Source organism: Aythya marila, assembly GCF_965140915.1.
Source record: "Aythya marila genome assembly, chromosome: 9".
NCBI lineage: Eukaryota > Metazoa > Chordata > Aves > Anseriformes > Anatidae > Aythya > Aythya marila.
In genome coordinates, this window is record NC_139050.1 from 12,870,457 (window position 1) to 12,889,760 (window position 19,304).

The window sequence follows — 19,304 nt, forward strand, 5'->3', positions numbered from 1 at the left end:
CAACACTTCCCTGCCTGTCCATGAGGCATCAGGAGTCCCTGACCGGCACTTGCTGATGACACAAAGATGCCCCTGGGCTATCAAAGTGGAAGGACATGGACGAGTTGGACTAGCATGAAAAGCAAAGCCAGCAAGAAATCAGCCATGTGGGATGAAGATGCTTTTTTATTTCACAGTGGAGATCCACGAAGCTGGCCGGCACACAATTGCCTGCACACATCGCAACAGTGGCGTGCCAGAGGGAAGCCAGCTCCAGCACTGAGGGAAACGGCTCTCACGCAGGCACAAGCCCTGGTGTCCCACCTGCCTTTTGGCACAAGCCTCACCTGCCCAGAGGCATGCAGCTCTGCCCCATCACTCCCGTCGTCTTTCTCCTGGCTGGAGGAAGGCCTTCATGGCCAAGGAGGTGCGTTTCAGACTGGGTCCCTGGTGTTGGAGAGCAGAAGACTTGTCAGGAGCATGTGGCCATGCCACTGCCTGCCCTGGGGACGGGAGGGAGGGCTGTTCTGCTTGCTGTGCAGTCATGAGCTCTGGGAGCCCTGGGGCCTCCCCAGTGCCACCCACCTTTCTCCTGGAGCTGTTACCCAGGGCTGTGCTCCCGGCTGGGTGCTGGTTGCCTGTTGGAGTCTCTTCTGGTGGAGGTTGTTTCCCGCTGAGGGAGTCAGGCTCCAGGCTCTGCTCCCCGGTGTACCCGGGGCACAATGTGTTGGCACCACTTAGGAGCCTTTCTGCAACCAGCACCGGGGTTTGCTTCATTAGATGGGAACAAATGGTTTCCCACGCTATAGCAAGACACTAGCTGCTACGTTACCCTTCTTGTCCTGCCTGGGAGGTCGCAAAAGCACGGCTTTCTTTTGCCTGCATTCATTGAGGAGCTTGTTGTGGTAGTCCCTGAGCGGTGTGCCATGGGCGGTCTCCAGTTCAAACCTGGATGTGAGGAGAAGACACTGGTGTGACTCAAGGCACCACAGCTCCTTGGCAGCTCTCATCAGAGCCCTTTTGGCCAGCCTTTCCCACAGCAGAGCACAGCACGGCCCCAGCGGAGCAGTGCAGGCCCTGAGTTAGGAGTGTTTCCTCAGCTCCTCTGTACATCTTCTGAGCTCTGCCCGGTGGCAATGGCTGTGCCATGCAACAGCCCCTCTCCTGTGGGCCCTGTGTGAAGCCACACATAGGGGTGAGAAGCAAAAGCAGCCAGGGCAGTTGTGGGGAGAGCATCTTTGCACAAGGCTTTTCCCTGAGTGCCCACCCGGCAGAACCAGCGCAGGGCTTCGGGCACACACACTCACTCTGGGAAGATGATGACGCGCCCAGAGCAGGTCAGGGACGCCGCAGTTGCTGTGCGAGGGATCACCAAGTCCAGCATCCCTGGGACCTGCAACAGAGGAGTGCGGAGCTGAGGAGATGTGATTCTGGGGAGATGACTGTGGCAGCTGGCTTCCCACTGCTAGACAATCACATTGCCTCTCTGAAACACCCACAGCTCGTCCCCAATAGCCTGTTCTCCTACTGAGCAGGCAGCCCTGATGCTGTATCATAAACTGCCTGGCTTTTTGTGAGCGCAGCAGCTGGGATGCTGCTGCAGGGACCAGTCCTTGCTGAGATGAAGGCCCAGGTTCCCAAGGGGCTCCCCAGGCCATGGCAGTCCAGGAGTGAGCAGCGCTAACAGGCGTGTGGCAGCGGGGTTGCAAAGGGTGCGCTGCAGCAGTGGAGAACAGAAATGCTTACCCTCAACAGAGCTTCTTTCAGCGTGTCCTTCCCCGTCATCATTTCCAGAAAGTCACGGTAGTATTTCATTTGCACTCGTGTGCCCTCAATGAGGAGCATGCCGATGTCCTTCAGGATAAGCGCGACGTTCCTTCCCTTCCTGATGCAGCGGGAGAAGAGGGACATGGTGGCCTGGATGCACCCCACCACTCGTTTTGCAGACACAAAGGTGGCCGCAGCTATCTGAGCGTACCGCAGGGGTTCCAGAAGTTTGTCACCTGGAAAACCACACAGGAGGACTGGGGATGGGGCAGTAACATAGGCTACACCCGCACCCCAGCAGTCCCCAGGCTCTCGGGGATGCCTTGCAGCAGAGGACACGGTGCTGAGCTGTGTCTGGAGCCAGCAGCGGAGCAGGATCCAGGGACCTGCTTCCCTCCAGGCAGTTTTTTCAGGGCTGCTGGCTCTTGCAGCTGTGGCACACAAGCAGCCTGTTGTGAGAGCGGCTCCACAGCAAGCAGTTTGTGTTTGAGGAGCATCAGCAACTCTCCGACCTGGGAGAGGGATGGGAGCCATTTGGTCACCTTGGCCATGTGGTGGGGGAATGTGCACCTCCCTGAGCTGCCAGGGCTGTAGGTGGACAGCTCACCTGGCAGATAGGCCTTGTCGTCCGTCAGCTGGTGAGCATCAGCGAGGTTCCTGGCCAGGCGGAAGACAGGGCGCTGCACCGTCAGCTCCCTGGCCCGAACCCGGAGTCGTTCAGGAATGGTGTCGAAGGACCCAAGGGTGGGGATGCGGACACCCTGCAAGCAGCAGACGGACCCAGCAAGGCAGGAGGGTGAGGAGAGCTGGAGGGAAAACAGGCTGCCTTGCTGGGGTGCTGGACACAAGCTGCCAGCTCTGCTTGGTCTCCGTGAAAGCCGTGCTGGAGCCAGCAGCATCCTCAGGCCCATGGCTTTCAAGGGGTGTCCAGCAGCAGTTTTGTACAAGCCGTATTTCTCCTGTACAAGCCAGGTCTCCTAAGGGGAGGTCCCTGTCTTCTGGGGAGGGGCGGATTAATGGCAGTTCCTGGCCAGGGAAGCGTCAGGCCCTTGGAGCCCCCAGGCAGAAGGGGAGAAGGGTGTGAGCCCACCTTGCGCAGCAGGAGCTGCTGGTGGACGTAGCCAGCCACGGTGTCCCAGACGGCGGCTCTCACTGGGAAGCAAGCGAAGGCCGTGTCACCCTCTGCCAGCTCCCAGCCCTTCGGCTCACCCTGACGGGGGCGATGCGCTCAGGGTGGGTGCTGGCTGTGCTGCTGCAGGAGCTGTGTCTGCCCTTACCCACAGCAGTGAAAGGCGGCACCATGGGGCCCTCCCGGCCAGTGTCCCAGAAGTCCATCCTGGGCCGCATCCCGCTGGCGAGGCGCTTCCCATGGAGAGGGCAGCCAGGCCCCGGGGGACCTCGGGGAGGGGGCAGCACCCCGCCACCCCCACCTGCTCCTGTTGTGATGCAACAGGGGCCTCTTGTTGCCTTGGCAGGGCCCAGTCCCCGTTGGTGCGGGGAGGCACCGTGCCCCTCTCACCTCTGTGCCCCTCTCACCTCTGTGCCCTGGGAGCACGCAGCTGGCAGCAGTTCCTGCTGCAGCCTCTTTGCCTGCCATCAGGCTTTGGTGACAGGAGACTTCATCGTGGTACCTGGCAATCACTCGGAAAGCTCACCTGTAAGTGAAAGCTGTGATTGCCTTGGTTTGTACAGCTAAACTGCTCCTGCTTTATGGTAAAAAAACAGACAAAATACTGGTGTTTTCCAGCTTTTGCTCTTAATCTCAAATGTAGGGCTGAGCTACTAAGCAGCGACCTATTTGGCACAGCCTACTGGTGTGTGGGGCCGTGGGCATGAGCTTTGTTACTGCTGAGGTTTCTTTTCTCATCACGGCCGCTCTTGTTACCCAAACTGTGGTCTTTATTTGTGGGGTGTGAACTCTCCACTGAGCTGAAGGGCAGCAGCAGCCCAGCCGATTGCTCTGGGGTTTGCCTGGTGTGCACGGTGTGCCTGTGGTGGGACTGGTTTACCAGTTCCCCACCCTTCAGCAGTACTGGTCTGTTCCATCAGCATCAGTTGTCTCTGCTTCTGATAGCTGTGATGCCTCAGCATGAGGCTGTGCATGTTTGCCAGATGTCCAACAGGTACCTGCTGGCAGCTGACCTGGTGTAGGTCTGTCACACCAGAAAAGTTATCCTTCCCAACACCCTGCTTGAATTGCAACCCCAAGGAGCTGCTGGAGGCCTGGTGCCTCAGCCCAGCTCCTGCTGTGGGCTGCTGGGGGGCTTCTGGTGTTGGTGTGGCTGTGGTTGGGGCATGGTGCAAACAGCCCCTGCTGTGCTTGCTGTCTTTCATCCTCTTGCCATAATCTGTGTTGAGCCTGGACCCGTCTTCTTGGTGACGTCCTCTCAGGTAAGTGGTTGGTATTGGGGTCACTGAGGCCTCCCCTTCTCTGTGTGACTGCAGGGAAGAGGAGGAGCTTGCATCGTGCACTACCTCTTTTGTAATTTCTTAGCAGTTAGTTTGCAAATGTGTTATTCGGCATATTTACAAACCAACAGAGAGGTTTTCAAAACAGTTTTCATCCACACAGACTGGAAGTCACTGTTATTTAAGGTCATAATTAGGCACAGAGGAGGCAAAGGCGGTGACTGCTCTGCAAACAACTTGTGATATTTCTACACTTGCTTGTATTTATAAAATTTGAGCATATGGCACCTAAATAGCTGTAACAGCAGGACGGTAAGCTAAGGGAATACCTACTCAGTCAGGGGTATCGCACAATTTATTAAATTTAAGTGATATTTGCTTCCAGGCAGATATACTTTTAGTAGTTTCCAGTTAGCAAGTTTCACTCTGACATGTCATTAGCTGCTTTTGACATATTGCCTTGACCCCTACATTCATCAGCTTCTGGAAGTGGAAGGTGCAGAGATAAAACACAAACCTTTCTGCTCATCATTTCAGGCTCCGGCACTCGCTGACGATGAAATATCCGTGTCACAGCCCATGTTCTGCTTCACTTGTTAACTCTTAACTTGTTAACCAACAGCTGCACTAGCACAAGGCCATCATACACAGCACAACGCTGTGCAGTAACAAATACCAAGGGCATTTCTTATTCCATTATGCCATGACTTTCTCTGCCTTTGCATGAGAAAGAGGATGTTTGGAATACTTGCTTTGATGACCTCAAGTTACCTTCATCTTGTTTTCACATCCCTTGCAGCCATAAAACCTGAGCACTTGTTTTTGCCAGATTATGTAAGATTGCTTGTAGGGCAAACCAACATTCCTCATATTTGCTTCAGCCCATGGTGAACGTTGTGTCTCAAAGCGAGGTTTCGTTCCTCAGGACTACTGAACTGGAGTTTATCCATACCTTAAAGGGGAAAAAATAAAGAAAACTCCAAACTCAGAGAAGAAATGAAACTGCCCTGTAAATACAGATTTAAGTCTCCAGCCTTTTTATTTATACAAGGATTCAAAGAACATATTTTAACTTTAGATAAACAGTGCAAGAGAGTTACAAGTACCTTGGTAACAGAAAGAAATAGATAACTGTCCAGCTATGCCAATAAGTGAAATAATTCTTACTCCTGCAGATAAAAATGCATCTGTTTAAAGCAAAGGTGGACTTTAGATATTTTGCTATAATTTAGCCCCTACCAAGCCCACCAGAAAACAACAGGCAGTTTGTCATTTGTAAATGATAAGTAGCTGCACTCTCAAAGCCTTTTGAGACCCTCACCCTTAGTTAAAACATACACATTATGGCACAAAAGAGCAGGCTGAAAGACAGAGACGCTTGGAAATCCGCTATTTCTGGTTCTTCCTTTTCCGTGGACAGGAGCCATCGTTAACATCCTTTTCTAGCCCACCAACCTCCTCTACACTCCTGTGAAGCAGACGCCTTTTCAACCCGAACCATCGTGAGTCACCACCTTGCTAACATTGAAGCAAATGTTTCTTCCCCAGCCGCCCCTGCTCCCCAGAGCTCCCCAGTAACAACAAATCCAAAGCTGGAGCCCCTGAGATTCCCACAGGGTTGGGGACGTTTGTCACAATGTTATTGAAAGGGAAGGAGCCCAGGAAATGTCGCTTGTAAGTACTTAAAAGGCCATAGGCTCTGCACTTGCCCGAGTGCAGGTCTTGGGGCTTGTTGGACCTGGGCTGATTTTCCCTTGAGCTGTGCCAGCAGCTGTCTGCAGTCAGGTAGCCACAGCCTGGGTTCAGAGCCGTACCGAGTCAATGCTCTGGGTGGACTCAGCCCTTCTGGCTCCGGCGCTGAGCGCAGCCCCAGGCTGCAGTGGTGGGGCTGTGCCCTGGCTACCAGCCCCACTGGTCATTGCAGGGGCCGGGGAAACCACTCGGCGACAATGAAAAGAGCAGAGAAAGTGAGTAATGGGGAACCAACAAAAAGCAGCAGCGTAAGCAGACGGTGTGAAAAGGTACACGAAGTAACACGAGCAGACCTGGGAGCAAGGAGCGAGGAAGTGTCAATGTCAACATCATGCACCTCCTGGCAACAAGGGGCGAAAGCCCCTGGCACTGCCTCTCACCCTCCTGGCGCAGAGCTCAGGGTGCAGGCGCTCACCGTCACCCCCAGTTCTGCTCAAGGAAGACCGATGCACCTGACCTGCGGTCCCGGAGGGCCACTGAGGTGTAAGCGTAACCCCAGCGAACAGGGGAAGACATCAGGAAGGGTTTCGTCTGCATAACGGTTCTCACTGTATTCTTCAGGCTCTTCTGTGTTACTTTGGACCGTCAGGTTTTATTAGTGGAACAGGACCAATGATTTGGGCTATTACATTGTTAAAATATTAACAGGACAATCAGTAAATTCTTTGCTTTACATTTAAGGTGTGCTCCTCGGTGCCTGTAAGAAGCTTTGTAGCGTAAGAGGCTGACAACAAACTTTAACTGCATGGAAATGGAAACAACAAGGACTTTCCTGTTATGAAAAGCAAAACATTGACCTCAGTAGCCATTTTTTTTAACATTCCAACCCAACCGCTTTTTGAAGAGGATACAGTGTTTTAATGCCCTCCTCCCCCTTTTGCTTTTGCATCTAAAGTTTCTGCAGGATTGGTTTTACCACTGGGTAGAAATTAAAAAAAAAAAAGGGGGGGGGGGGGGGAAGACAGGAACTCTTTGGCCCAGTAAAAGTAATGTGGAACTTGCTACATTTCCAGAAGTAAATCTGTATAAATCTATGACTTTTAGTTATCCACTCCTGTATTTGGTAGGACGCAGAAGATGATAGATACTCCTCTGCCCTCCCTCTCTCTCACAGAACAAAGACATCTGAAATAAAACCAACCCCATAAGGACGAAGCCCATCCAGACACTGTGCCTGTGTTGTAACTATGGCATCTGCTACACCGACATCTCCAGCAGATGCCTGCTGTACCCGTGAGTTAAACGAGCCTTCTGGACACCCCAAAGGACACAGCCCTACAACAGAGACAATCCTACAGACACATGAGGATACTTATATATCTCCTGGAGCACCCTGGTGCTGGATGACCCAGAGGCTGCTGGGACGGGGCAGCAGCAGGGTGACCGGGTGCTTCCCTGAGCTGTAACAGGGCCACGGGCGGGCATCTGACCTGCCCTCTCATGCAGTCCCTGCAGCAGGTAGGACAAGTGTGTGGAAGGGTGGGGAAGGGATAGGGAAAGCAGGACGCCACTTAAAACCCGACAATGCAACACGAACGAACACCAAAAGAAAAAGTATCTCCAACAAAGCGTCCCATTTTCTCAGCAGGTGCTACCTGTGAGTCATTCTTCTGGGCAGAGACACCGCCACGGGCTAATTGCCACCAGCTCTGCTCTGCCCTAAGGCTTGGGGTCACTCCCTCATGCGCCTGGCGTGAGCTATCACAACCAGTCACAGTGCTCTCATTAGTACAAAGTCCCTGGTCTTTCTTACTACCACAAAAAAAAAAAAATAAAAAAAAAGGGCATTCATATCCATGGCTGGGGCCAGAGGAGGAAGAGGCAGCACAACTGTCTGTCTAGTAAAGAATCCTACTGTGCATTTTTTTCATCTCTCTGTTACCTACTACGGTACTGCACTGCAAGTAGAAATTGGACCATTATTACTTGGGTAAAAAAATGGCTTTCCGACTAGCATGCAAAGAAAAAATACCCCAAACCCCAACCCCTAACACTCAGTCCCAGTCACTTACTTAGATGTAGGCATTTAAAAATGTCGTCAGCTACGAGCTCTAGTCAAGAAACCCATTTGTGACCTTTCCAATTTAAAAGGGAGATCTACGTTTTCGGGTCCAACAGCCACTGCCAAACTGTTTCAGTTCAACCCACTGCATCTGCTCACACTCCCGCGTACACAGATGGAAGAGAAGGGTCACCTCTGCCTGTTGCAGAAGTACAGAAGGAAACCCCAAAACAGTCCCTGAACGCAGCACTTGAGCAGTGCTGTGACCTCAGACCCTCCGCGTTACGCAGCGGTGATGTTCTCAGCCCCTGGCGTGCTTTATGCAGCAGTGTGTTAAGCAGTGCTCTGGCCAGCGGCTGGGTAACAAGATCAGGGAAATTGCATATTCCACTGCGGGCAGCAAAAGAGCTGCCCTCTGAGGGGCTGGCTGGGTTTCCCCAAGAGCCCCCTCTGCAAAGGTTTGTTTCAGCCCCAAGAGCCAGTCTGTGGCAATAACAAAATTCAAACAATGAGGTATGGAAAGAAGGGCCCAGCACTGGGGAAGAGACCAAGAAAGAAGAAAATAGCTCGAGCACTGCCAGAAATAGCAAACAACTGAAACCTTTTTCTCCTCCCTCTTTTTTTTTTTTTTCATTTTCTTTTTTCTTTTTTTTTTTTTTTTGCCAAGGTGAATTAATTATGTCCTTTTGTTGGTTGGTTGGTTTTGGCAAAGTGAAGCCCTCAGACGCAGTCTTTTTCCCGGCTGTGCTAGTGAGTTACCGCCACAAGTGCTGCACAGCGATGAAAGCCACTGAAAGGAAGAGGAGGAAGGTAGAAGGCAAAGATCTGCTGCTGGCCCCACTGATGCCGTGTCCAGACTGCTTAGGAATAGCGTGCGTTTCTGGCTGCCTGGTGCTGGGGCTCTTAGAAAGTCTTTTGCCACAGACGTCATCAGGACAGCTGTCACCACTGCCAGAGCCACTCATGTCATCACCTGTGGGGAGACAACAAGGGGGTGAGCCCAGCCTGCCCTCCTGCTGGTGATGGCCCTGTCTCCTCCTTGTGCCCCTGCGCCACTCTGCCTAGGTGGTGTCTAACAGCTAGTGTAAGCTGTCCACATGGAAAGGAGCGAACCCTTGTGGACTTGTCCCACCCCACCAAACAGCGAAAGAGTGACACTGGCCACAGCAGGAACAAAGGACAGCTTCAGAGAGCTTTTGGAGCAGATTGGAGCAGTGGCCTCATCAGCGAGGCTGGGCTGAGCCTGGGGAGAGCACCCAAGGTTTCAGCACGGTGCTGAGAGCCCTGGCCACCCTGCAGCAAGTCGGATGCACTCAGACAAGACTCTGCAGCCCGGAGCCAGAAGCCAGGTCACGGTGACACCTCCTTGCTGCAGGTGTGCACGAGGGCTGCGGGCTGCCGGGACGGACTGCTCAGCCCCGGTCCTGCTCTGCTACTCACTCGCGTCTTGGAAATCCACGTCATTCCCGATGTTAGCGTTGCCCAGACGGTTTGTCATGATCTTTAGCTGCATGATTTGCTGGCGAATGGTCATGTCTGGCTTGGTGATGTCCACCTCCACCTCCGGGTTGTTAATCTGGTTAGCTAAGCCGTCCCCCATCACTTCAGGCAGGTAACTGCGGAGGAAGGTGACAGGTTTAGATGTCTGCGCCCAGCTAAGCTCAGCTCTCCCCACTACAGACACCCGTGATAACGCAGCCTCTTTGAAGCACAAAGAAGCTGCAGTCAGTGGCGTCAGCTTGTCTGACAGCCTCAGGCAGGGGAAGGAGACTGAATGCCTGTGCCTGCTGCAAGCTGAGCAGGAGGGGCTCTGCATCTGGCCACACTAAGGCTATGGAGAGTAAAGTCCATGCAGGAAGGCTCTCATGTTTACGACGATGCAGCCAGCTCTAGGGATGGCCAAGCTCTGCTGCCATCTGCCTGCTCTGGTTAAATGACTGGCACCTGGGATGACCGAATCCCTGTGCCCCACGAAGACCAGACAGGTCCCCAGGGAGGCTTCAGAGAACTGGAAACTGTTGGCCAGCAAACAGCACTGCGCTGCTCACTCCTGCAGTGCTGACCTGCTCCATGAGGACTATGGGGAGGTGCAGCAGCTGCCCATCTTCCCTTGCAGCCATTCCTAACCATCAGTCATGGGTGAGGGGTGTTTCTGCAGCTGCTGGATGTCACCTGGGTGCCTCCTCTGCTGAGGTGGCAGCATTGCAGAGCAGGCATGGTTAAAGACCTGCATGCAATTCTCAGTAACAGCCCTAGAGTTTGGGAGGCAAATCCAGCCCTTCTGTCTTACAATTGCATGCAGTATTGCAAAATTGCTCAATTAGTACAAAACTACTTAGTCATTTTTTGGCAAAAGCATCTTGATGCTTAACCCTTCAACACATAGCAAAATAAACCTTAAACCCTGCGTCTCCCAGTGCTGTTCTGGCACCCTGACCCTCTCCATACCTGCCCTTGGTCATCCCATTCCAACACTTGTCATCCGATGCTGAGCTGGCCATTACTCTTTTGCTGCACAGGACGCTGGGCAGGGTGACCCAGTACGACTTGAGAGCTGTCAGATTCCCTTTGGCATCTAAAACCTATAAAGAAAGAGGATGCTCAAGGCCAGGAGTGCCCCATGGTTGTTAGAAGGACAAAGATTCTGGCTATGTTTTCATCTTACCACATGGCCATCACATAGTGATGTCTTTTCATCACATAGTCTGTTTTTATGCTGACAGTGAAGTGTCACCAACTTTCCCCTACAGACCAGCCCTCAACCCAAGCACCCAGGACCAACAGTTACATGCCAAGGACTGTTCTGGTACTGCAGACTTGACCAGGAGAAGATCATTTTCTAGATCACGAGGGTAATGCCAAGAAGCAGCCTTAGTGGCAGCCAGCTGAGGTCTGCCAGGGTGGGATGTGCTGATGTCTATGATGGAGGAGCCTCTGAAATGTGGGACCATAGCAGCTCACACAGCCCATCACCCACAGAACCCAAACCCCCCACAGAGCGGTTGGTGCTCTCACAACAACAAAGCCTCGGGTCCCAGAAACACAAAGGGACTGCTCTCCACACAGCCAGGGCCCTGTGGTCCAGCAGTCCAGGCTGGATGCAGCTTGCAAGCATGGCCACCCTGACACACCAGCGGGGAAGACAAACTCACCAGCATCTCCAGTGCTACTGCAGAGGATTTTGCTTCTAATGCGACCTTCCCCCGCCTTTTCTTGTCCTCACTGCTGGAGCCTTTTGTGCTGATTTTGGGATTTCCACAGCCTTGGAAAACCTGAAAAACAAACCAAACTCTCTACTCCATGCTCTGAAACTATTTACTTAATTAATTAGCACTCCACAGTACTTATTATTATTATTATTATTATTATTATTATTATTATTATTATTATTATTATTATTATTATTATTATTATTATTATTAAAGTATAATCATCTTTTCTACTTGGAAGATCCCTAAGATTCTGGTTTAGTTTCTGGTCAGGTTACTCTTGTGCCAAGACTTGTTCTCAACACACTGTAACTGTTTTTAGTTACCACAGTCAGGCAAAATGTTCAGAAAAACAACAAAAATTAGCATGTTTTTGGATGAGTCACTAATGTTGATATTAAATTACATCCAGCAATTTTATCTATTCCTATGATGATTTACAAATAAAATTCTGGGACGTCTTAGAAGAACAAGATGGGAGTTGCTCACACCAGTGGCGTGAGCTTTGAGACTGCAGAGCACGTGAGCTGCTCTGATCTGGATACAGACCGAGGTGGGACCACCCCAAGGACTCCTGCAACAGGCGAGCACACTTCAGCGATCTGATACCCCCTCAGACCAGGAGAGCGCTGTGTGAGGAGGTGTCCACATCTGTCAGGCTGGATGTTTCAAGGCCAAATGAGGATGATGGACTGATTTATCTGTTAACTTCGGGTACTTCCTGTCATCCTAATGCCAGCCCAGTCACCATTTGCAGCCAAAGGAGAGCAGAAGCCTGGGCTAGCCCTGAGCTCACCTGACAATACTCTTTATCTGATCATCATTTTGCCATACTCAAAGCCAGAGCCTGCAGCTGCAGCAGCTTGCAGCTGCAGAGCTCTGTTGCCAGTGCCACCAGCAAAGGCTGCCACATTCCCCTGGTCACCAGATCTTACTGAGAAGTTTATCAAATACGTTTGGTTGCTCTGGTCAATAGGCTAGACTATTCTTACCCCCTTTCGATTTTATCAGATCTACTCTAAGTCCCTCGGAAACACCTTTATTTGCAGATGATGTCATCACGGACTTGCTTTTATGTGGACAACCTTAGTCTCGCCTAACAATGAGAGAAGGAACATGGCCTTTCATGTTAGAAAAGAAACATAAATGAGCACTTAGATGCATGCTCCTGTTAGTCTGTGATGCGTGCCAGTGAATTCCTGCTTGGCTAAGCAATATTTTTGGCCCTTCCCTTCTCCAAGATCCAGTTAGGGCCTGCCCCACACCTTTCATCTGCATCTTTGCCCTAACTGTGGGATAGCTGCAGGATCTGGGGAATGCCTGGGCAAAATCAGAAGCCCTGGAGGGCTGTTTTTGTTCCCAAAGCTTCTCTCACCTGCAGCTATCAAAATGATTGTGGTTAAGTGGATAAATATACTAAAAATAGAAGACCAACACAAGAAAGCTTCACGATATGCTTCTTGAAAGCCAGGTGAGCATCAGGAGAGCCTGTTTTGTATTCTCCAGATGGACTGCCAGATTGCAGCTCTGTCCCACAGATCCAACCTGATAGCCTAGTGTTTCTATTGCACAACATCACCCCAAGGCAGGCTGAAGCAGCTGCCTTCTGTCACTAGCGTAAGGAGGACTGTGCACTTTCTCTAACTGCCTCAGCTCAGCCAAAATAATTCAAGGCTCTTCAGACACAGATGCATCTGAGAGCAAATGCACCATGCCTCCCACAGTCCTTGCATATGCAGTCCCACCTGCACGTCTGTACCTAAAGGCAGCTGGCTGCGGCAGGGACCAGCATTTGGAAATACCTGAGAAGGTTTTTGTCTGTGTAAGACAGTGGTTTGCTATCATTAAAAGAGCAGGGATTTTATCTCTCTCTTTCATCCTTCATCTCCTTTAATTCAGTTGAATACTGAGCGCAAAAAACATTTGGTCCTGACAGTTACACATGGTATATCCTCAGCCAGGCCCAGGCACACACTCTTACCTTGGCTGTGATTGAATCTTTGTTTTCTTGCAAGTTAGAAATAGCTTCAGAGATCCTCACATGAATAGTCCCTATTACCGTGTCTACGTTGTATGGTCCATCAATCCGATCAGCCACTACGACCAGGGAATCTAGTGAAATAAGACAGAGACATCCTCTCTCAGACAAACCAAGTTAAAGCTCATGCTCATTGTGGGTGGGGCAGGCCCCTTGGCAGGCTTGCTGGAAGCCATCTCTCCATTTTCACTACTGCCCAAGCCTATGCTCCTTTTCCTCTGGAACAGGACTGATCGCAGAGGGGCTCGCTGCTTCCCAGCACACAGGTAGAGCCATCCTCAGTAGCAGAGGACCAGCAGTCATCTCCTGAAAATGGCAAATCCAGCCTGTGCTCATACAAAGTGAAAAACATTTCTGGGGGTGCTGCAGAAAGGAAAAAGGGAAAATTGATGCAGAACTATAAAGTAATACATAGCTGTACTTGGACCTAACCCTCCTAACTCACAGCATGTCTTCAGCTAAGTCGACAGAAAGTGCCAAAGGTGTCCAGCAGGAGTTAAAGAGGACCTTAGGACAGGACCCAAATTGTTTTTAGATACCTGAAGTAGGATCTTAACCAGGTCTAACTTTGTGAGTCAAAAAATTTAATTCTGAAAGCCACTGCTAAGCTGCTACTGCCTCTGTTTTCTACCATGTCTGCTTTAGTAGCCCTGAGGCCAGACCATGCATAAGCTTCATCAGGATTTAGGGACCTGGCGTTCAGTTACTTGTGACCTCCGATGGCTCCAGTGTGGTCTGCATCCCCAAGGGGACACCAGAAGCTTCCTGGCAGGACAAGGGATCTTGCAGAGCACAGGGGTGGTTCACGCTCATTTAGAAAAGGAAGTGTTTCACGTTCCTGTGGCCTCTCCATATGGAAAAAACACCTGTGACAGCTTCATGTTGATTTTTCTTTTCTTCACAAAAAGGGTCAATTCTCAGGGTCTAGGTTGGAGAACTGTGTAGTATGTAAATTAAGTCATTCATTAGGAGTGATTAATTTTCTGTCCTAAATCCTTATACCTTACCCATCAGCCTGGCATGAGGCTGTCATTGCAGATGGTGTGATGCTGCAGAAAGCTTATTCAGCACGAGTCCATTCTGCTGATATTGTCCACAAGCAATGAGACCACCAGGTGAATTACACCCAGCAGTTCAAGAGCGTACCAGTAAAAGGTGTCCTTCATCCTACAGCGTCCCACAGTGTGTAGGTGCCACGTATGACAACACTTTGAAGCACTGAGGCTTCCCTCTGGGCTGCACAGCAGATTTCCTGTGAGCAGGAGTCTGGCCAGCCAGGCCACTAAAAGGGACCAACACACCACTTCAAACTTGCTAGGAAAGTGTTCGGTCACTGTCCTGTGCAAGCCAGCAGGACTTGTCCAGAAAACCCCAAGTGACCTTCCATGAGGTCTAGGTGATGTTGTGCAGAAGCACTGGGTCCACAGTGGAAATATTATACCAACAAGGAAGGCCTGATCCTGAGCCCAGCGCTGCCAGTGGAACAGCATGCACAATCCTCACAAATATTTTCTCTTTGCTATTCCATGTCTGATGTTTGCACCGTGACAGCTCTCAGAGAACGACCAGACTGTGCAAGTACTAGAGGCAGGACAGCACAAATGCACAGAAGATACCAGATCATGCCCACAGAGCTCACAGCCTGTGCTCAGGTCCATAATGTGGGATTTAACAACATGCACAGACTGGGAACAGTATGTATTTACTTTCAGCACTTAAAAAAAAAAAAAAAAAAAAAGGTTTTGCCCATTAGCTTGAGTAAGAATGGAAACAAGGGCCTGAGTTCCTGAGTTAATATACTCTCTTTTCTTGCAACACAGTCTTATGGCAGTACTGATTTCTAATGCTAAATGTGCCATACAAGGCAGAAATGTCTTTTGTATGCTGGGTAATAACATCTCCTGCACCATTAAAGAGCTTGCAGTCTAACTCTGCTGCCACTCTGGACTTGTGATGTCATCTTCAAGACTATATTTTTTCAGACAATTTTAGCCTGAAGATGTGCTAAGCTTGAAATACAGACATTTAAATCAAAGGCTGCATCCTCAGATTAGTGATAGATTATATTTGACCACATACTGTAAGGATTTCCTTTAGTTTGACTGGCCCTAATTTGCCAAATTGAAGGAGTAACGCTGTCTAGTTAACAAAGTCCTCTCCAGCTACATGGAAGGGCCTAATGGTGCAGAATGGACAATGCCAGTGAGCTTCTACCTTTGCCTGCATGTCTTGCTCCAGTCTTTGATCAAACTATGACATTGAAAGGTACAGCTGCCATTTGTAAGAAGCTCCAATTTCCTCCTAGCCATCAGCTCCTGACAAGACCGGTGTCTCCTGGGCAAGAGGAACCCACAATAATTGCAAAACGCGCCCAGAATTGGCTCCCTGTCCATCAGCGAGAGCGGTACCTTGACCTTGCAGGAGATGGGCAGTCACCCTGCCAGGAGAGCACTGACAGGTAACAACTGGCTTGCTCTGGTCCGAAAGGCCAAAGCTTAATCAAAATCCTGGTATAAAGCCCCAGGGGAAGGGAATATTCCTCCCCCTCTTTTACAGCAGGCTCCCAAGCTGCTCTCACGGGGAGCACGAGCAATTAGCTGCAGTGCATCACCCTTTGGTTCGTTAGCCCCTAGCAGGGGGCAGGCAGCTGGCCAATGCACCTCCCTCAGTAAGTGCCCTGGCCTCTGTTTGCAGCAGTTTGATCTTTAGTGTGCAGTGTCCCTGGGGAGGCAGGTGACACTCCTTGAGCTTCAGCGGGACTCTCCCTGTCAGCACCACCACACCTCAGTCCCCAGCCCGCACACGGGGTTGCAGCTGGCTGCTGGAGCTGGCATCCCGATGGCCTGGCAGTGGGCACCGAAAAGGGGAAAGGCCAAGCCTGAAGCTGATCTGCCCTGCTGCTGCCTCCTGTGAGCCCAGACCGTCACACCAAGGCTCCCTTGGTCTCAGATCACTCCGGGTCAGAATGTATAACCAGGGAGAGAAATGGGAGCTTCCTGGGCACACAAGGAGCAGTGAGAGCTTTACTAATGCAAACAACCTCCCTGATGGCCTGCAGCTGGGAAAGGACGTGCTGTAACACCGTCACACCATTTTCTAAATGCAGACCCTTGCCAGCCTTAAACCACATCTACCAGCTCTGCAAAGCCACTCTTGACAGTTGTTCACTTCTAAACTTTTTCCAGAGGCTGTGGCCTCTGGAAAAGCAGCTGAATGATACACAAGGTCTTCTTGAAGGAGGCACTCAAGTTTGATCAGGCAACGCAGAACTTCTTATGGAAGTGCCTGGTAGAAATTCTCTGGTCTGTGTTGCACAGGAGATCAGATCACAGCAGCACAGTGATATTTCTGCCTTTAAACTCAATGAAATGGACACCTCTATACACATACAACCCACTGAGCTGTGTGACCAAACAGAAGAGAAATGAGCTCTTTTCTCATTTAAAATACAAGTCTAATTTTCCAATTCCTCATGTGACCTTAGCCCCTCCCTCCCATGCACATAAGAGGCCTCTTTCCATTTAGCAGTAATTCTGATCCCTTTGCTCTCCACCCATGGAAAAAGTTTATGGCTTCACGTTTCCAGACGATGTCCCAGAGAGGGCTGCCCAGAGCTTCCCATGTGCTCTCAGAAATGGTCTCGTATGGATGAGGAGGCAGCTTGGACAGTGTGGCAGCAGGACGTGTCCATGAGCTGCACAATCTGGGAGGGAAGGACAAGTTAGTTGAATGCTGTGTGTAGGCAACCCCTAACAAAGATAGAGAAGATGAAAATGCCTGAACCCTTTGGTAGCCATACCAGTGTCACTTTCTGATGGTCTTAAAGCCCAGCAAAATGTCCTGCAATAGCTTCTAGACTTTGGATCACGGGCAGAGAAACAGAAGTGTAAGAGCCTCCTTGAGTGCTTCCAATGGCACTTTCTTTGCTTGCCAAACGCTACCTCAGAGAGTTCAAAAGGCGCCACCAGAGGTGGCTGTGCTGTGGCTAAGGCCTTCTTACCCATCAGGTACTTCCACTCGGTGTTGAGGTCCGCCTGGTTGGCCAGGCAGCCCTTCACGACGTTCAGGCAGTAGTTGTTGCACGGCTTCACGCTGGACATGCCCCGGCAGTGCGGGCAGTACATCAGCTTCATGATGGCGCGGGTGCACTCGTGGCTGAGGGATACCTGGGGGAGACGAATCACAGTCAGAAACACCGGCAGGCGAGGGGGGGAAGGCATTGCTCCAAAAGGCAGCGTGGCTTCCCAGGTGTGTGGCCCTGGGAAGGCTGAGTCCCCTCTCACCACCTCTCCTTCCCCCCACCCTCCCTCGGTGTCACCCCTCACTGGAGGGATGGGACCTCAGAGTCCTGCTGGGGAAAAACAGGGAAAAACTGTAAGTGGGCACCATCATTTTTCACTGTAACGGGAAAAAACTGTTAATTAGGCACCATCCCCCTTCCAGGCCAGGCCTGCCCCCCAGCAGACAAAAAGGGAACAAGCACAAGACTGAAACCAAAGAGCCCCTTCAGATTCATCACCACAGCTGAGGGACACGGGGCTCGGCAGCACTGGGCCCCAGCACGCCATCACACCACGTTTAAAGGATGAACACTGTGGTGGTGAGGTCAGGCTTGTGCTAACTGAGCCCGTCCCTCCCGGTGCTGTGACCGCAGGCTCTGGCTGTGTGACCCTGCCATGTGCCCAGCGTGAGCCGTGCCCTCCCTGCAGGATGGATGCTGCTGCAGGTGCAGGTGTCCCACCACAAACCGCAGCTCCGGGCTCCCGGTGGAAGCACAGCAGGGGCCAGGACGTGAAAAGTTCTCAGCTGGCATCTTTGGAAAGGAGGATGGTGTTGGAGAAAGATTTGAACAATTGCAAAACCATGGGGAATTCTGGAACTGCCTGCTGTTGAGAGCACTTGACACTGGAGAGAGATTGCTCTCTGGAAGCATCTGAGGAGCTGCAGGAGCCAGTGAAGTGGGCCAGCACACGGTGTGAGCAGTCTGTAGAGCCCGCATGTGCAGCCGATGCTCTTCAGGGGTAACTCTGGGGGCGGCTGCTGCTGCAGGGCTGGGAACGGCCCCTGACCTCTTCACTGACTGTGACAGATACTCAAACACAGCCTTTCAAGCTTCTTCTGGAAGAAGAAATTCTGGGAAGAAAAATCCAGTTCCTAGGCTGAGAGAGAAACCCCTGCAGAGTTCCCCCTCCCCTCAGCTGCCTGTGGTGCAGCACCTCACCTCCAGCCAGCCTCAGACGAGAGAGGTGGCACGGTGCTGGGCTTTGTCTGGCAGGAATGCACTAAGAGAGCCTCGTGGGGACCTTTTGGGAACCAGGCTAAGACTTTCTGGGTCTCGCAGAGAGAACCCACACTCGGAACACTTCACCACCAGCACGCACCCTGAGACGCTTTGGGCTGAACACAGCCCTCCTCCTGCGCGGCCTGACGGAAACACCGAGCGAGCCCAGGCCGTGCTCTGCTTTCTGGGAGCGCTTTCTGCTGCGTTTCTGGGCCAGTTCCCACCAGCAGCTGGCGGTGGCTGCGGTGTGGCCGTGCCGCCAGGAGATGGAGGCTTCGTCCCACAGAAGCCAGCAGGGCCGCACGCATCGCAGCCAGCACTGAGGGAGGAGGCAGCACCAGGGCCCCGAGCTGCGCGGGGACAGCCGGGCAGAGGGACAGGCGAACAGAACAGCCTCAGGGCTGTTCTTGGCTCAGGGTGTAAATAGCCGCGACTGAACAGTACCCAAAAAGGCAGCAGGTATGAATGCACTGACTGCTAACACACTCAGTGGTGAAGACCTTCCGAAAGCAGAATGTTTACATATAAAGCAGGAGGTGCAGCTAGGAAAGGAGCTGCAAGCTCTCCCTCCGCAGCATGAAGATGTCCTGAAGACAACTTTGTCTCGCTGTTTTACAGGCACCCCCCTCTCAGCCTGGCGAAGCGTGCCCTGGGACCTGCCATGTCCCATCTGGGCACCCAGATGAGATGGGGACTGTCAGCAGGGGCAATGGGAAACCTTTGGGAGGTGGCCGGCTGGGTTGGATGCTGCCATGTTCGTGCCTGTCCTGGGTGAGTGGTGGCACCGCGAGGCCTTGTGATGTGCAGGAGGCTGACCCACTTGGGCTTGGAAGCAGGACAGTGGGGTTGCTCGCTGCCCACCAAGGA

General features: G+C 51.7%; 1 protein-coding gene across 1 annotated transcript in view; it reads right to left on the reverse strand.

The window, feature by feature from the left end:
* Positions 1-5,171: 5,171 nt before the first annotated feature.
* GPC1 (glypican 1) overlaps positions 5,172-19,304 on the reverse strand; it is a 192,270-nt gene continuing 178,137 nt past the window's right edge. The window contains exons 4-9 of the mRNA XM_082767339.1: positions 17,157-17,322; positions 13,100-13,230; positions 11,062-11,181; positions 10,358-10,491; positions 9,350-9,525; positions 5,172-8,882 (exon numbers count right to left, since the gene is read on the reverse strand). Coding sequence (XP_082623465.1) covers positions 8,665-8,882; positions 9,350-9,525; positions 10,358-10,491; positions 11,062-11,181; positions 13,100-13,230; positions 17,157-17,322 — 945 coding nt within the window. The 3' untranslated portion in view covers positions 5,172-8,664. The remainder of the gene's footprint in view (positions 8,883-9,349; positions 9,526-10,357; positions 10,492-11,061; positions 11,182-13,099; positions 13,231-17,156; positions 17,323-19,304) is intronic.